General features: G+C 46.9%; 1 protein-coding gene across 2 annotated transcripts; it reads left to right on the forward strand.

Annotated features, from left to right (window-relative positions):
- The first annotated feature begins 10,101 nt into the window (after positions 1 to 10,101).
- Positions 10,102 to 15,831, forward strand: LOC144164089 (kunitz-type serine protease inhibitor C6-like). Of its 2 annotated transcripts, none has more exons than XR_013321043.1 (3): positions 10,102 to 10,250; positions 12,042 to 12,137; positions 15,527 to 15,570. XR_013321043.1 is itself a non-coding variant. In XM_077694653.1 (3 exons), the coding sequence occupies exons 1-3, from the start codon at positions 10,190 to 10,192 to the stop codon at positions 15,757 to 15,759; spliced, it is 381 nt and encodes a 126-aa protein (XP_077550779.1). In that variant the 5' UTR covers positions 10,105 to 10,189; the 3' UTR covers positions 15,760 to 15,831. The 2 variants fall into 2 exon arrangements, 1 of the variants encoding a protein (XP_077550779.1); XM_077694653.1 differs by having other exon boundaries at positions 10,105 to 10,241; positions 15,527 to 15,831.
- The last annotated feature ends 320 nt before the right edge of the window (positions 15,832 to 16,151 follow it).

A 16,151-nucleotide genomic window follows, 5' to 3' on the forward strand; every position in this document is an offset into this window, starting at 1 on the left:
GCTTTGTGCCAGTAAACACGGGAGCGCGCGCCGCTCATTGCATGCACAGGGCTTTGTAGGGAGGCTGACGCGCCCTCGCAGTCTGTGCGCTTAGTGGGCGCTCTCCCTTAAACTGCTGTATCGCACGGCTGCCTGCTGCATTAGTTACGTCGTGGAAGATAACGCATTCTTTATCACTCAATCGGGTAGCGAAAGTAAACGTTTTAATGCATTCGCTGGGTAATTGACCGGAACATGACAACCTGAAAAAACAACAGCATCGCTTGTTTGGCCAAACAGGTTTGTGTTTGTATTTGAAGGATGCGGTCTTTATCTGGTGGCTTTTCACAGCTCTGATTAGGATGAAGTTTTTCCCAGTGTCCATGAACGGAAGGGCGTTTTCTACTTGGGCTGTTTCGGACGTCAGGAGTTTTTTCAAGTTGCTTCAAAATAATGTGTGATCTAAAAAAATTTATTTTTCTTTTATATGCTAGCTTCCGAGTTTTGAGCACCGTGCTAGCGAGATATTGCTTCATTACAGCCGATATAGCACACAGCCTTATGTTTCAGTTATGTGATAAAGACTGTGCCATTGAATTGAAGCGTGACCAAACAAAGTTCGTACCAAGTTCGCTACAGCTGATAATTCGCTATATGAGCGTTCGTTATAGCGTCGTTCATCTGTACTCCACTGGGCATTTAAATATAGCTTACACATCTTAACAAAATAATATCCACGGGGCTTTCACTTATACTTTAAAGAAAAGCCTGTGAATATAAATGCATGCTAATGAAATCTTAGTAGCACTACCGCCATATGAGCATGCTCTCCTGCTAAATTTTGTTGATGAATTTTCGGTCATTTCTATTTGTTGTTTTCGGTGTTAGCACTGCAGTGGGGTGGAATAATGAGGTGCTTTTTTGCCTCGTTACATTCTCTAGAAAGTGTATAAAGCCAAATGTTTGCACATTCCAGCCATCCAGCAGACACCCTTCCATGGTGGAATTGATGTAATTTTGGGTCCCTTTTTTCTTCTTGTCTACATAAGCAGAAAAAAACGCTCTGTGGGCTGCGATTTGCATTTACATTTGACGAAGTGATTAGCTGGAGTGCATTTGTTTAAATCTCATACTGAATAGCCGAAATTAGAGTTACTGATTTAAACACAGAAAATTGATTTTATAAAAGTTGCCTGATGGTTTTAACATGGACTATGCTGAAAAAATCGCAAGGAATTACCTTTCAACATCATCAATAACAATTTTGCTCTGTATCCTGTTGTGAAGAGTGTAAGGGATAATAAAAGTATTTCCAAGGTGAAGAAATTGATTCACGCCCTCTAATTTTTTGAGGTGGTGACAGTAATTTTTCGGAATTTATTTTCAGGATAAATGAAAAAAGAGCCTAAACTTTGGCTACTGATAATTCTATTTGTTTCATTTCATTTGCAGGGTTTAGGAAAGCCACAGCTAAATACAAGAGGTAAATCTAAATAAATGCAGCGAGAAACTTGTGCTTCCATCAAAGGGGGCCAAGCTGGCCAAGAAGAATGCAGCCACTGACCCGTCACCACAACAAAGCAATTTTCCACCACCTTCAGTCGCCTGCACGCGCAGCAGTTTTTGTAATAAAATGTGGAAGGTAAGCGATGAAGTGGTTGTCAGCGTTTGGGGTGCAGCAATAATTGCTGCTGTTAACTGAAGTTTATTGTAAATGCCATCCACGTGGTCATAAGCTCAATCCATATATAGCCATATATAATATTAGGCCGCCAGATCTGGATTACCCATGTATGGCCTCACGCATATATGGCCACGTCAGGAATTGGGCATATAACGCCATATATGGCACACATCCGCATGTGGCCTCACCCATTTTTGGTGACGTCAAGAATTGGGCATATAAGGCCTTATATGGCCCACCCATACATGGCCACATATGCCCAATTCCTGACGTGGCCATATATTGCAATTTTTATATATGGCCCTATATCGCATTTTCGTAAGGGGCGGCGGGTGGCGAGGAAAAGAGGAAGCTCCCTTCCATGCGCAGCAGGGCTCGAGAGCCTCGCTTGCCGGAGGAGGAGGGCGATACGCTCGTGAAGCGAGTATGTGGCAGTGTATCCGCTTCGCCTCAGGGGCTAGCTCCTCCAAGTCGCGGAACCGAGCGCCGCGCAGGTACACCGCAACAGTGGGGTGCGCCTGCCTGATAACCCTCTCGACGCGTTCATCGTTCGGGGCTGTCGGTTCGGCGATTTGATATAGCTCCTCCATACTCCGCACAAACTCTAGGAGGGATTCCTCGGGAGCCTGTGTGCGCAGCTCCAGTTCACGGAGCATCCTCCGATGGTAGTCCACTGGAAGAAATTCGCGGCAGATTGCCGCCTTCAGTTCAGTGAACGTGGCGGCTCGGTGACCGGCAAGCCGGTACCACTGCGCTGCTCGCCCCGTAAGCGCGACTGGCACGACACGAGCGACCATGTCGCTGTCGCTGAGACCCATGGCTGTCTGGTAGTGGGCGAGAGACTCAATGAAGTCGGTCACGCTGATGGTATCCTCGTAGCCGTGGTAAATTGGCACTTCCAGCCTCACCAGCGGCCTTGACAGCTTTGGTGCCCCCAGGGAAACCTGGAGAGCACCTGAAAGGGACTCGATCAAGCGAGTAGCTTGCTACAACAACGAGGTTGCATCTGGGGAAGCTTCTCCGTTGTGAACGACTGCGTGCGCGGCGGAGGTGTCCGCGTCGGGGCGAGAAAATAGTCGCGGGTCGTTCGGCGGCTCGGCGGCCGGAGGGACAATTCATGTGCCCAGCACGCTGGTGTTGGCGAGTGGCGCTTCTCGAGCCTCCGCTGCCTCCGCGTAAGCTACGACAGCGGGGTATACAGCCGCATTGCTCGTGAAAACGGGTGGCCTGTGCGGAAAGAAAGCCTCTCTGGTGCGAGCCAGGCTTTCAGCGGCGACGCAGCCGGTGTGAAACGGCACGGGGCTACCGCGCGCCCCGAGAGTGGCGACGGGGGCGGGTCGCCGAAGCCCAGGTAATCCTGTGGGTGGCTAGATACATGGCTGGCCCCCAGTACCAACTGGGAGCGGCATGGCACTTGCGGCTCTCGGACCGTCGATGAAAGTACCGGCCGGGGCTTGCAATGAAGCTCGCTCGGCATGAGAGGCGCCGAATACGCCTAAGCGCTCGCGCGCAGCCGCAGCCTCGCTAGCGCGCGCGCCACATTCCGGGGCTACTGGAGCACACCCGGGTCGCCGTGCATAGATATCAAAATCACTAGCATCCGGGGCTACGGAAGCACACCCGAATGCGTTCAATACGCCTATGCGCTCGCCATCGCGCGCGCTTCCATCCAGGGCTACGGGAGCACACCCGGATTGCCGTGCACATATATCGACATCACTAGCAAGCGGGGCTACGGAAGCACACCCGAATGCGTTCCATACGCCTATGCGTTCGCTAGCGCGCGCGTTTCCATCCTGGGCTGTGGGAGCACACCCGGATTGCCGTGCACATATATCAACATCACTAGCAAGCGGGGCTACGGAAGCACGCACGATTGCGTAAATACGCCTATGCGTTCGCCAGCGCGCGCGCCTCCATCCAGGGCTACTGAAGCACACCCGGATTGCCGTGAACATGTGTCAACATCACTAGCATCCGGGGCTATGGAAGCACACCCGAATGCACTCAATACGCCTATGCGTTCGCCAGCGCGCGCGCTTCCATCCAGGGCTACGGAAGCACACCCGGATGGCCATGCGTACACATCACTATCGCACAAACCGTACCGACTAACATCTAGTGAGCACACTTGCCGGAGTCCTGGCTGAACCAGACGCGGCATACTACTCGGCACACTCCCCGCATAAGCTGAGTGCGGCCTCTCACCCCGCTCTACAATACCGGCGGAGGCCGGAGGTGCCGGGGCCCAGAGAGCTCTCCCGGCTAGGAGCGGCGTCGACCCAACACATGTGGCCTCAGGCGACGGAGGAACGGCGAACTCGGGAATTCCGGAAACTCGTACATCGCTTTGGTCGGCGTCCACGCTCGGTGAAGCACAGAAGGATGCGATGTTCGCTGGGTTCGCCCGCGTAAGCGTCTCCTCAAGGCTAGCGTCCATGGCGCGAGCGGCCTATTGCATGAGCGAAGCTCTGCAAGCTCGCTAAAGGGAGGCAATGATTGTAAGAACAAAGGCTGCCGAACGTTGGGCGCCAGAAATGTGGGCCTCACCTGTGCAATTCAGTGCAGCCTGCCAAGGTGCCCACCATGGGTTAGAGCGAGCCAAGCCGTAAACGGCGGCGGCGGCCCTCGCCACGCGTGCGTAATCACTCCGTGAAGACGAAGTAGCTCCTCAGAACGTGGTTTTATTCTGGGTAATTCACGGTACAGCAGCCAGCCCTGGTATTACACTCCTAGCCCTGGGGAAGAGAGGAGGGGGGTTACCTGCCGACCGTATGCTTCAAGCTACAGAGCCCGACACGCAAGGGAGGGCAATCGGCAGCTGTTGGTCCAGTGGCGTAAGCCACCCGAGCGCCGCGGGTGATTGGCCCGACTATGACCGGAACCGACCACCAGACTGACTGAGAAATCCAACTCCCGGTACCTTCGCCGAGCTCACGGAAGTGAGAAAACGGCGGTCGCTCAGGCCGAAGCGAGCGAGCAGCGAGCGAGCAGCGTGCAAGCACGAAGTACCTGTCAGAGTCGGCACCCAGCCAATCTCTCCTCGGTCCTACCGAAGCGCGCGCCCGCCACCGCGAGCCCCTCGGCTGGGCCACTACGTCACACCCCACGTGGCCCACGAACCGGCGCGCATTGGTCAGCCCGTACCCCCTTGCAGGGAGAGTGCGCGAGGGCTATCTTCGCCCCTCTGGGAGAGGGGGTCGCGGGCTAGCGTGCTCGCGTAATTGGGAGTAGCCCCAATTAAGATCCCCACAGGACTTGCAAAATATCATTCCTGGCGCTCGAGACCAATCGGCCACGGCGCAGCGCTGGTGGCGACGGAAATATTAGGTATATAATGTGTAACCAGTTTACACTTTTATTTAGTTTTAGCGTTTTAAACAGCTTAGGTGACTATTTTTTGCATAGCGCTCGTGCAGTAAGCGTCCCCCTAAATTTCCGCAATATCTCACATCTAGCAATGGCATTTCTTATACGGAAAAACGTTCGTAGATGCGTAGTCGTGCTGCGGACCGCTGTGCTTTTTCACCCAGCGCAAAAAAGTGCTTCCTGCTTCCTAGTTTTACGCTGTACGGTAAAAGGTTCAGTTGATTTTATTTCTGTAGTACCTATATTGGCTGCGCTGACTTCTCCCGCCTTCAAGTGGCCTTAGATTTTCCTACTAGCGTACCGGTCAGTGAAGCGTCGCATGTGCGCTTGTGGAGAGCTTGTATGGAGTGACCTGGACTTGGAGCTTGATACAGTGTACAAACTAATGAACTAAAGAACGACACATTCTTCCGTTGACAAACGTGTCGTGGCTTCGTTTCAACTGAGGGAACGAATTGCGGCGACCCGTCGGCGGCCGGCGGACTAAACGCTGTACCATAAACGCTGGGTCGACTGTCTCTGTCGGAAGGTCAGCGAGCCGTGCACAAGCTCAGTCAAGCCAACTAATCTCCTCCTGACGTCACAGGAAAACGCCACAAAAATGGGGGAAGATGCAGAGAGGAGGAAAACATTTTCGAATTGATTTTTCTACTAAATAAATTTGCTTGAGCGCACTCAGAGTGGTGGAAAGATGGCCTGTGGACTCCGGACTACAATTTGCGTTAGTAATCCCGCAATGTTTACAAATCACTTCGATGTCTCTTTAAACAAGACACAAGGGAGGCTTTGGGCGTAGGGGGAGGGGGGAAGGGTGGGATATAGGATCCGGACGGCCAAGTTTGCCAGGCGGCCGCAGCGCAGCCGCCGTAGACCCGCGCAACTCTGGGTCGGTGCCGCCGTGCCGACCGCCTTAAGCCCGTTTGACCACATCTTTGCAAAAACGTATGCGATAACGTTATCTGAAAGCATACCGGGGATATACTGCAACGAAGTCGTGCAGATATGTTTTATAGTAGGTGGGAAACCTCCAAATGAATCGGGGCGCTGATAGAATGCTGTCGCGTCGCTCCAGCGCCGTAGGTTGTCACAACTGGAAAGGCTGTGTTCGAGGCTTTGCATTATCCCGCGAATTCTTCTCCCTTTTTTCAGACATGAAGTAGTCGGTACTGCATCTTGAAAAACTCACAGTAACCGAGAGGATAAGATGCTGTCGTGATACACGAGCAGCTTGTTGCGGTCTGGTTAGCAGGCTGGTTAGAAGGCGGTAAACACACTTAAGTGCGGATTAAATTTGTTCACGACGAGGGCCCCGATACGCAGTCATAACAGCGTAATTTATCACCCAGTGTTTCTACTCTGCTTCATCTAATATTTCATGTGCTTATATCGCCGTATTACATACATATAACCACATATGGGGTGGACAATTAAGGCGGTAATGTTGGCAATTGTTTCGTCGCCTATTTGGTAGCATAAAATCATTGTCTGTTCGTACAAAAGAATTTACGAAATTGTTGTCTAAGCCACTTAAGAGGGTAGAAAATACATATACACGTGCAATGATCAAATCTGGAAATATATTTACGCAAGGCGAAATGGAAGTTGTAATAGGGGGAGGGAATATAAACTTTATCTATCTTATCCATTCGAATTCAGTTCCTCTGGACTAGTGAGGGGCGTTCTCAGGGAACTAAAGTTTTGTCCCGTGACTTTTGGTGCCAAAGTGCTGATGGTAATTAAAGCTCTACTGTTTCTTTCTAACAGATGTCTCATGCTGGACCCGTTGGCAAAGACAGCAAAATCACCGAACATGAACATTGTGCAATTTGTTCTGATATACATTTTAGATGTTATCATCAACATCATTATCTTTATGTACTGTAAAGGGCCCCTCTCGGGGTACTACATAAGGGGGAAAATAAAATACAAATGGCAATGTAAATGCAATACATGGTTAGTTTTTGAATTACCAAGACATACAGGTAGCAGGAAATAACAAAAAGAACACCCAACATGACTAACGAAATGGTTGACGGTCAATACGGAATCCCCCCCAAACTACATGCAACATCTAACAAACAACGTGAAACGAAAACAGCGATTAAGAGTCGAGGGTGGCCAGAAATAAAGCTGTAAATTTGTAAGCAACGTTATTTGGGATATAAAATAAAATTAAATGCAAATAAAACCAATTTAAAAGCTAAATAAAAGCTTTTGTGCAGTGACATACTCGTTACACTCTTCAATGGCTGTAGGCAGAAATGATCTGTTAAAAGCACTAGTAGAACCAAAGAGACGCGGAATACTCATGGGATTGAATAAGCGACGAGATGTTCGGAAGTGCGGAAGTACAAGGCAGCCATGTAGCTGAGCAGAGTTGTTGTACAGTTTGTAAAAAAGAGACGTGCCATTTGTATTCGAGCTAAGGAAACAGGGAGACCGAGGAATGATTTTGTTTGCCTAAGACAAGCAAGTTTGTCGTAATTTGAGGAGGGGAATCTTGCGGCACGACTTTGGGCGGATTCAGGAATGGTAATTAAGTATATCTGATGGGGGCTCCTAATTGCAGATGAACATTCTATTATTGCGTGAACTAAAGTTTCAAAGGCCAGTTTTCGAAGGAGAACAGGTGATAATGACAATGACGAGATTATCACTCCCCTACACGCTCTCCGTCCAATGGAAGTTTTGTGATAGCCTTCTTCTGAAGAGTTTTATTTTTTGGGGTGTGTTTTTTACAGCCAGCTTGCTTCGCTACACCCGTACAACCTTACTGTTTCTTGGCGGAGGTTCTAGCACAGACCGAAAGCTATCCATTTCCCCGGTCCGTGAGGATGGAAATGGGGATATTATGTGTCTTGAACTGCTCGTGCATAAACCAACGACGATACATCAAAGACAGATACCACGTCGAACCTGATGCACCATTGTAATATTTGGCCGGTGTTCTAATTGAGGTCGTGTATTCAAAATAGGCATTGAACCGAATACGATGGCAGTTTTCGAGACTAGTTATTCGATCGTACGTTCCACTTATAACGTGAGCGCTACCGCTATACACAAACGAATGTGCATTTCATGCTGTTTCATGTACGGAGCATCACGTTCGTATTAAAAATATGAATAACACATATGCGTGTGCTCCAGTTGGTAGTTCCGCAGTCGCAAGTGCACTCACATGGATGAAATACCCCAAGCGGAAACATCGCGCAACGTCTGATATATTGTCTTACTGAAAACGCCTCTTGGCATGAGCCGATAAACACAAATATTCTTCTTCCCTAACCTGCACAGGGCGACACAGTGGCTGTACAATATGTCTCAACTTCGCTTCAAACCGAAAATGGGCGACTAATATGCTTCATCCGCGCTGCGAAAATAGGAGTGCGCCACAGCGAGGAACGTACTGGCTTGGAGGGACCGACTAGTGTTGCGCGCATCCATCGAAGGTGGGGCTGGGTGTTGCGGGCTTCATGTCACCCTCCGGGCCCTGTCCGGCGTCTATAAGTTTGAGGACGGCAACCAAAACCTCCAAATATCGCAACTGGGAACACTGAGCAGGTAAAAAGTGAACGATCAGGCTTTATAGAGAGAAAAGGGGCTGCAGTCCATCAGGAGGAAAAGCAAGGTTAGAATAGCTGTTTTGTCCAGTCATGCACACTCGAACAAAGAGGCAGGTGCTCACGGCCCCAAAACTCACACTACTCTTTCATGACCGCTCGTAATATCTATTACGGTGTTCTTGTCTAGCAGCTGATAAGCACAGGGTCGCGTAGAAGTTTTTCAAAAAGTAATGCGGGGAAACGAGGAAATGGAATACCGGACGCACTCTAAAAAAAGTCCTTGTGTCGTACCTTGCAACCCTTCGGCTGCTTTTGTTACGGTTATAAATGTTCAGAACCGATCGGAACAACGGAATATAACAACCGCCTGTGCACGCGCGTGCATGGCATCACCACAACACTACCAAGCGCGACTGTGGCGCGAGCGAGCGGCCAATTAAGCAATGTATAAACCTACGTCGTTTCGGAACGCATGTACGTGGTCACGCTAATAAAGTGTGAGGCGATTCTTCAGTCATTACCTCACATATTTTAGACTCCCATATGTACCAAGACATACTGTCACCAGAAATGCGCTTTTAAAGGGTCGTTCTTCTTCGCGGAATATATCGGCGTCGCGCGGAAGCGTAAAAGTACCGCCTCATTCCTGCCATCATGTTTTTCAGACATCAGTGGAGTCCAGGATTCATTACCAAAATGGTAAAAAGAAACAGCCCAAACCGAACAGATAAAGTCAGGCGACTCGGCCCAGAACGATGATGCGGCGGAGAATATCGCAAGAGCTGACGTCACCCGCGAACGGACGTCCTTGCAGTGGACACCGCGATGCGAGGCGTCATGGGAAGTGAGGCAGCCGCAGTGCGAGGAAATGCACGAAACGAGGCAGAAGCGCGGCGTGAGCGAAAATGTAGTGATTCTATTTGCATTAACTCCACTAATACTCATCGCTGTAACAAAAATGTTGAAGGAGGTGATTACTAGGGCATTGATTTACATGAAAATATGAAATCCCATGTATCGGCAAAACCTCTTTCAGGGCCCCTTTAATTGTCGCTTCGTCTCATTACCCGTCGAAAGCTTCTAAAATTAGGGTGCGACTCTAATTAAAGTGTTTAACACGAAAGAAGCGACAGACTTAACTACAGAAGTTTTAACAAACCTTGCGTTATAAAAATGTATTTGGCCTTTCTCGAAACTTGCAAAAATCAATCCTATACGTTTTATCAGACACTTTCATTGTTGGTGCGCACTTCTTCCCCTCTTCTTCTTTTTTTTTTCACCTCGCTAAGTTCACCCCCATCTGAAGTAGCAAGCCCCTCCGTTTGTGGGGCTAACCTCTTCAGTATTCATTAAAGTTTTCTCTCTCTCTCTCTAAACGCCTATATGTTTGTGATCCTTATCACTGCGGACGCCCGCGGCATGAATTTACCTCGTTTCGTAAACTCACCGGATGGGACACTCCTTGTTATTGAAAGCCGGGAATTCCGAAAACCTTCGACACTTCCCTCAATTGTCTGGTACGAGTATATATGATAGAGTTTTCTACGGCAGAATAAGAGCTTACGTGTCTTTGTTGGCAAGTAATCGCGAAAATATGAAGGCTTGTCTGGTCTTTGTCTTGTTGGCTCTGCTTGGAGCAGTAGCCGGTGAGTTCGGTGAGTTTTTCTACGTTTTTATAAGAAACCTTTTCAATGACAAGGGTTTACTTTTCGGAATCAAGTATCTGCGTTTGCCTCATGAGTGTTTTAATCGGCCTGGTTTAGGGGATGCCCCAAAGATGAATCATGTTTACTTGTTTTCTAGCAACCCGCAATTTTAAACTAAAGTGATGTCGGCAGCTTCGCACTTCATGTGCAGGTATTCCTAATTTTTTATATCATGCTTCAAATAGCCTAAGTATTCGGAGCACCGGAAGTTTGCGTCTTGGTATGAAACAAGACTAATAGTACCATGTTCGCAGCGACAATTTCGCAATTGAAAATTGTTATAAACGTCTAATACATCTCTACACCATGTCAGCCGGTGCTCCCATTGAAACCATCACAATAATTTTTCTGAAAGGCAGAAACCTTAATATTGCAACGGTATTTTGTTTCTGGCGTTTCGGATCTCAAGATCTTGTTTAAGAAAAGAAAAATCCTGAATTTCATGCCAGGTGAATACTGCACGATGTTAATGCGTTTTTATCTAATGTATTCATGGCTGTAATTGTAGGTCCCTGCCTACAATTGCACAGAAGAGATAGCCGGATCATAATTGCCATCCAGTGTTTGACGAGCACGATCTAAAATTTGTACTTCTTTGAGACAATCATTATAAAATATTGTAAGCGGCCAGGTAAGCTGTTCCGGAATGAAATGGGTTAAGTTCGCCGCCCTATTCCACATTAAAAATCCCTTATATAAAGAATTCAGTGCCATTCGTATTGTTTCATTGTTACGAAAATAGCGACAACGGCTGCGAAATGGATCGTGCTCATGATGCGCTTTCTGACCCCTTCAATTCCCCGAAACAAGCACTATGTAGTTGGGATATAAAATTAAGCTATTAAAAAGAGAATACTGGACATTGTCACTTGTAGTCAATATTTATTTTGAGGGCATTCTGTGGCTTCTATACAAAATAGAAGAAAACTAAGCTTTTGTTTATTAGAGCTGCTGTGAAAGTACTGTCACAGAAGCTTTTTTGGTTTTGTGTTTAAAACAATGACAAAAAAGACCTTGTGAAACCTGGAAAAGACTCATAACTTGTCAGGTATTTCGTTCTTTTAGGCGTAATAGTTTCTCTATATCAATTTTTTTAAAAACGCATGTCACGCGTATAATTTTTAGTGAGCGCCTTTGGTTTTACAAAAAAACCTTCTAAAACCAAGATTTAATAGGTCTCGAATACAAACAGGAGGCTAGATTTCATGGCATGTGAATTTTACCAATTGGCTGGCCGAAACACGATAAAAACAGTAAAGAGCGGGCCCTACATGGCGTAATTGATGTTATAGAATCTCCATAAAAATTCTGTGAGTGGTTTGGCAAGTAGATTCAAAAATCAGTCAGGAAGCCATTAGTTGACTATAAAGATTTGTAACAATGATGAACATATACCTTGAAAGGGGAATCGAAAAATATTTGTGGTAAGCGATTTTCTATGGCAAGCAATATCCAGAAACGTGTCTTTCGCATATTCAATAACCATAAATAGCAAGTGTGACACCTTGCGGTCGCTTCCTCGTCACCCTGTTATAGGTGCCCGTAATAGGAGAAGCACGAGACGTAACAATATTACCCAGCAAGCCTCCTCATATTCAACAAAAAACGCTCGTCTTGGCCAAAAAATTTCTACACCAATTAGGAAATTTGGGATTTAAATATTCGATATTTACCTGACGACGACCGCCATTTTTGAGAAGTCAACGTATCCTTAACTAAGTCGTGTTTGTGTTTGTACAGCCTTCGACAAGGTGGTTCCTGAAGCCGATTACATCAGCCTTCCAGCAGCGTCTGATGTTTCTGCGCGTCGAGGTGGCAAGCTGCCTTGGAACGCACGTAAGCATGCTATTCTACAAATAGGAAACTAATAATGAGCCTGTTCAGCATTGCTTCCGCCTGCTATTAGTGATACCATTATTAGGAGGCATTTCGTTGTAGACATTATTCATTGACAACAAAATGGTAAGCAGGTAAACGCTTCCGGCTAATTTGAAAGTGAAGGCTATTGGCGTCTGGAGAATTGGGTACCTGCGACAGACAAGGAACACTGGGTTGTAGCCCAGCCTGTTTTTCGCTGTAGGATTGCATCACATCGGTTTCGAAATACCTTAATTGCTACCCTGACACAAAGTTACCGAATGAATATCAGTTATCAATCACGTCTTTACAGGACTAGATTGGGTTGCATTTGACCTCTAGCTGGAAGTATCTGATCTTCTAATTGGCCTTTTTCGTAGATATCAAAAGCAGTAGTATACGGCCCCCTGGTTAAATCCGTGAGCAAAGGGCCACGTCTTGAGTTTAAAAAACAGATGTGTCTAGATGTGCAGCACTGCTGATACCACACTGTTGTCAGAGTCCACTTTGTTTCGCGAATCTAGGTGGTGGCTTGTTTGAGTGTAGAGTGCGTACCTGTGCCGCCGTAGTGCGTACCCGTGCGAGCACAAAGCACCCCTCCGTATTTAGAGGGTTACGTCGGCAGCGCAAAAAGAGAACTACTTATCGTCGTCTGGTCACACAATACTGGCGGCTTTGGCCGCGATACTCCGCTGTAGTACCGGGCACGGTATACGCGCCACTCTTCGCAAACCACACCCTCCTTAAGAGTATGCGAGCGCTTTAACCCGCGCGTGTTTAATCATCACAGCGGATAACGACGTGTTTTCGGCCCGTGCGTTGTGACGCCTATATGATGATTTGGCTAGTGCCTGAGTTTCAGCTGTCTGTCTGACTGTGGGGCCACCCCTACGCATGTCCGGTAGCTAGAGTGGTGTAACCTAAAGAGATACATGCCGTGGTTTTTTTAGGTAAACATTGCACGAAGCGTGCCGAACTGAGCATATGATAAAGGCACGTTTCGTATCTTGAACGGCAGCGTAGTATACAGACAGGCTGCCAACTACGCTGCCGCTCAAGACGCCTAACCAGTACCAGCTCGTCCAAATGTTGATAATCTAGGCCGTTTTTGGTGAGTCAGGTTTTTCGACCATCGAGGCTAGGTTAAGATTATAAGCCCCCTAAGGAAGAGAAATATTTGAGAATCGCGCCAAAAGTTCCGGGTGGGGCTGTTTACCCCGCCACTAGTCTGGTCCTGGGGTAAAAAAAGAATCCGAGCAGTTGTGGCTCGGAGCATAGGAGAATTAGACGGGGATTGAGGCACCCTAATCTAGATCATAATTGCAATTGGAACTTTGCCGTATTGTTACTCATGTAACAAGATAAGTTATAGTATATATGGTACATGCGTTTTTGCTTTCCTTGATCATATAAAAATCAAAGCCACCTTGCACGACAGTGCAAGACTGATGTCACTGCACAGCTGTGTTCGTCTCAACAAGGTAACCTCGACGACGCGATATAGTCACTGAGAACCATTCACCCTGCGTATATATATATATGGCGCTCCCCAGGAGAAGACCAAATGAAACGCAATGTAAAGCCCATGAGTGCTTTATGTGTACACTGCCCACTTCAGTCTTCGTATACTTCATCTTCCGCCGCCCCAAAGTGTTCGTCAAGCGCTACCTTAACGCTGAACACCTACACGACTTCTTGCTCTTCTGGCCTATTCCATTCCCGCATCCCGCGGTGGCGTGCTCCTGGCAACCCACCTCTCCTTAAGGAGTCCGGATCTTCCTTGGTCACCCCATCTTCATCTACGCCGCACAGAATCGGAGAGAGTTTTGCCACCGACGACGCGGCCCTCCAGGAAGTGATGCGCAAGGGTAGTTGCCTTTGGCAGCATGAAGCGAGTGACGGCAGAAGCAGACGACCGTCGTTTTTTCCGCGGATGGTTTTGAACAACAAACTGTTTTAGGAGACCAGAAAGGGTCTCCACTACAGTAGTACGAGGACTTACTGACGATTTCATAAGCAGATTATTAAACCATTCCATCATAGCGCCACGCTTCCTCTCGTGCTATTTATAATAAAATACTGACAAATATTACATTTTCGTCTATTTATAAGAGATCTTTCAGGTAAAATGTTAAACCGTGAACCCGCTGCGAGGGAGGCAGCTGTCCATACACCTCGAAACTGGGAAATGGGTTCACTATTTCAGGAATGGTTGCTAGGTAACTAAATCAAACATTATCATTGCGGTCTGCCAGATTAATTGAATAGTGATTCCATGCAAATAGGAGCCTATTCCCAGCTTATATTTTGGGACCTTATTTTGGGATTAATATAAGACCATTTATGACGGATGATTGCTTCTTTTTCGCACAGTGTAAGCCTTACGTGGATAATTAAAAAACTGAAATTAATATCGGTGCACTGTGCGTTACTTTTCACAATTTACTCTGCATAAGTCACTTATTTTACCCGTTTTTCAAAAAGGAGAGTTAGACACTATTTTAATACTCAGGCCTTCCGGGAATTCATAATATAGATGAGAATGATGTAATTTATGGTTGTCATTTTATTTAAAGGGTGCATTTAGAGAGTGGGAGAGAAAGACATTTAAGGTGTCGATGCGAACGTAAAGGACAAGTTAAAACCTGCCGGGATCAGAGCAAATAATGCCACACGAATGAAGAACACACTTTCTGGCCCCACACAGTATATATGGTTACTTTCATGTCGCCTTCTTTATCCAAGAAACTGGCATGGCTTAATTAAAAGCTTTAAACCAGCGTGAAGTTGTACAGCGTGCCACAATGTGTTCTGTTATTTTCGTTGTACGCTGCACTGCTGACGCGGTTGTTTGTAATTTGCAGAAACTACAATGCGGTATACTACTACACATTCTATAAGCTATTCATGTTAATCAGCCTATTCTGGATGTTTTCAATGAAAGAAGTTTCTACTCTGGGAATTCTAAACATTCTGCTACACACGACAAAATTTGGTCTGAATGGTTTGAAATGTCTGGCACTGCTGCAAAAATTTTCATTCAGCTTGCCCAGTCTCACAGGACGAACGATCGTCTTTTTTTGCCAAAGCTTGGCACCAAGTGTAGAAAATCATTCTTATGGTGCGCACGTGGCACGTCGCCAGGATGAGCAGCATGCTGTAAAACCCACGAGCACTTTTGTTTGTATATCAATGTACCTAGATAGTACAATAATTTTGTTCATACTTAAAACAAAGTTGTTTTGACCCAAACTTGGTCACCCTAAATTTTCCCGTCGATTTGATTTCGAGAACTCCGTCGTGGCTGCTGCCTAATTAGACTTCAGAAATCTGCAAAAATGACAATTGCAACGATATCTTTAATGCAGCGTTCCGTGGTATGGTGTGTCAGCAGCCTCCGTACACCGGACCATGCAAGGCCTCATTTCGGCGCTTTTACTACAATGTTGCACAAGGCGTCTGCCAACCCTTCCTCTACGGCGGATGCCAAAGCAACGGAAACACCTTTGAGACCATCGAGCAATGCAAGCAAGCCTGCGGCGGCAAGCACGATTTCCCAATCAGACCTCGTCCATATGGCCAGCCACGCATACAGGCGTAATTTTGAACTACTATGACAATAAAAGTGGTTGCCATATGTCCACTAAGATTTCAAACAAATAAACACGTTTGAAGCGACTTTTCATTGCGAAATCTACAACCAATAGCATGGTAAAGAAGGTGTAGCCAAAAAAATTACCAAAAACATTAAAGCCACAACACCTATTCTTGCAGAAGGATAGCTACCATGCCCTTTCTCAAAAGGAATACTACAATGGGGATTTTCGTTTTTGTATAGCCTGATTCTGCGCTATCCTCTCTACTCAAGGAAATACTTTTCGCTAGCGGTTACACTTTGAATCACGTTCGAAAAAGAAAGCCAAATCTAACGTTACCCTGACAAGGCATAAAAGCAAACACTCGACTAAAAAAGAACAATTTATTTAAATGGGC

Source organism: Haemaphysalis longicornis, unplaced genomic scaffold (genome assembly GCF_048455015.1).
Source record: "Haemaphysalis longicornis isolate Haplotype H1 unplaced genomic scaffold, Haemaphysalis longicornis Haplotype H1 scaffold_13, whole genome shotgun sequence".
In the NCBI taxonomy this organism is placed as follows: Eukaryota; Metazoa; Arthropoda; class Arachnida; order Ixodida; family Ixodidae; genus Haemaphysalis; species Haemaphysalis longicornis.

Bases quoted from the DNA above. Each gene is read 5' to 3' on its own strand.
- LOC144164089 (XM_077694653.1), top strand. From the start codon at position 10,190: ATGAAGGCTTGTCTGGTCTTTGTCTTGTTGGCTCTGCTTGGAGCAGTA. The intron at 10,242-12,041 runs GTGAGTTCGGTG...GTGTTTGTACAG, and splicing joins TCTGCTTGGAGCAGTAGCCG to CCTTCGACAAGGTGGTTCCT. The intron at 12,138-15,526 runs GTAAGCATGCTA...TCTTTAATGCAG, and splicing joins CAAGCTGCCTTGGAACGCAC to CGTTCCGTGGTATGGTGTGT.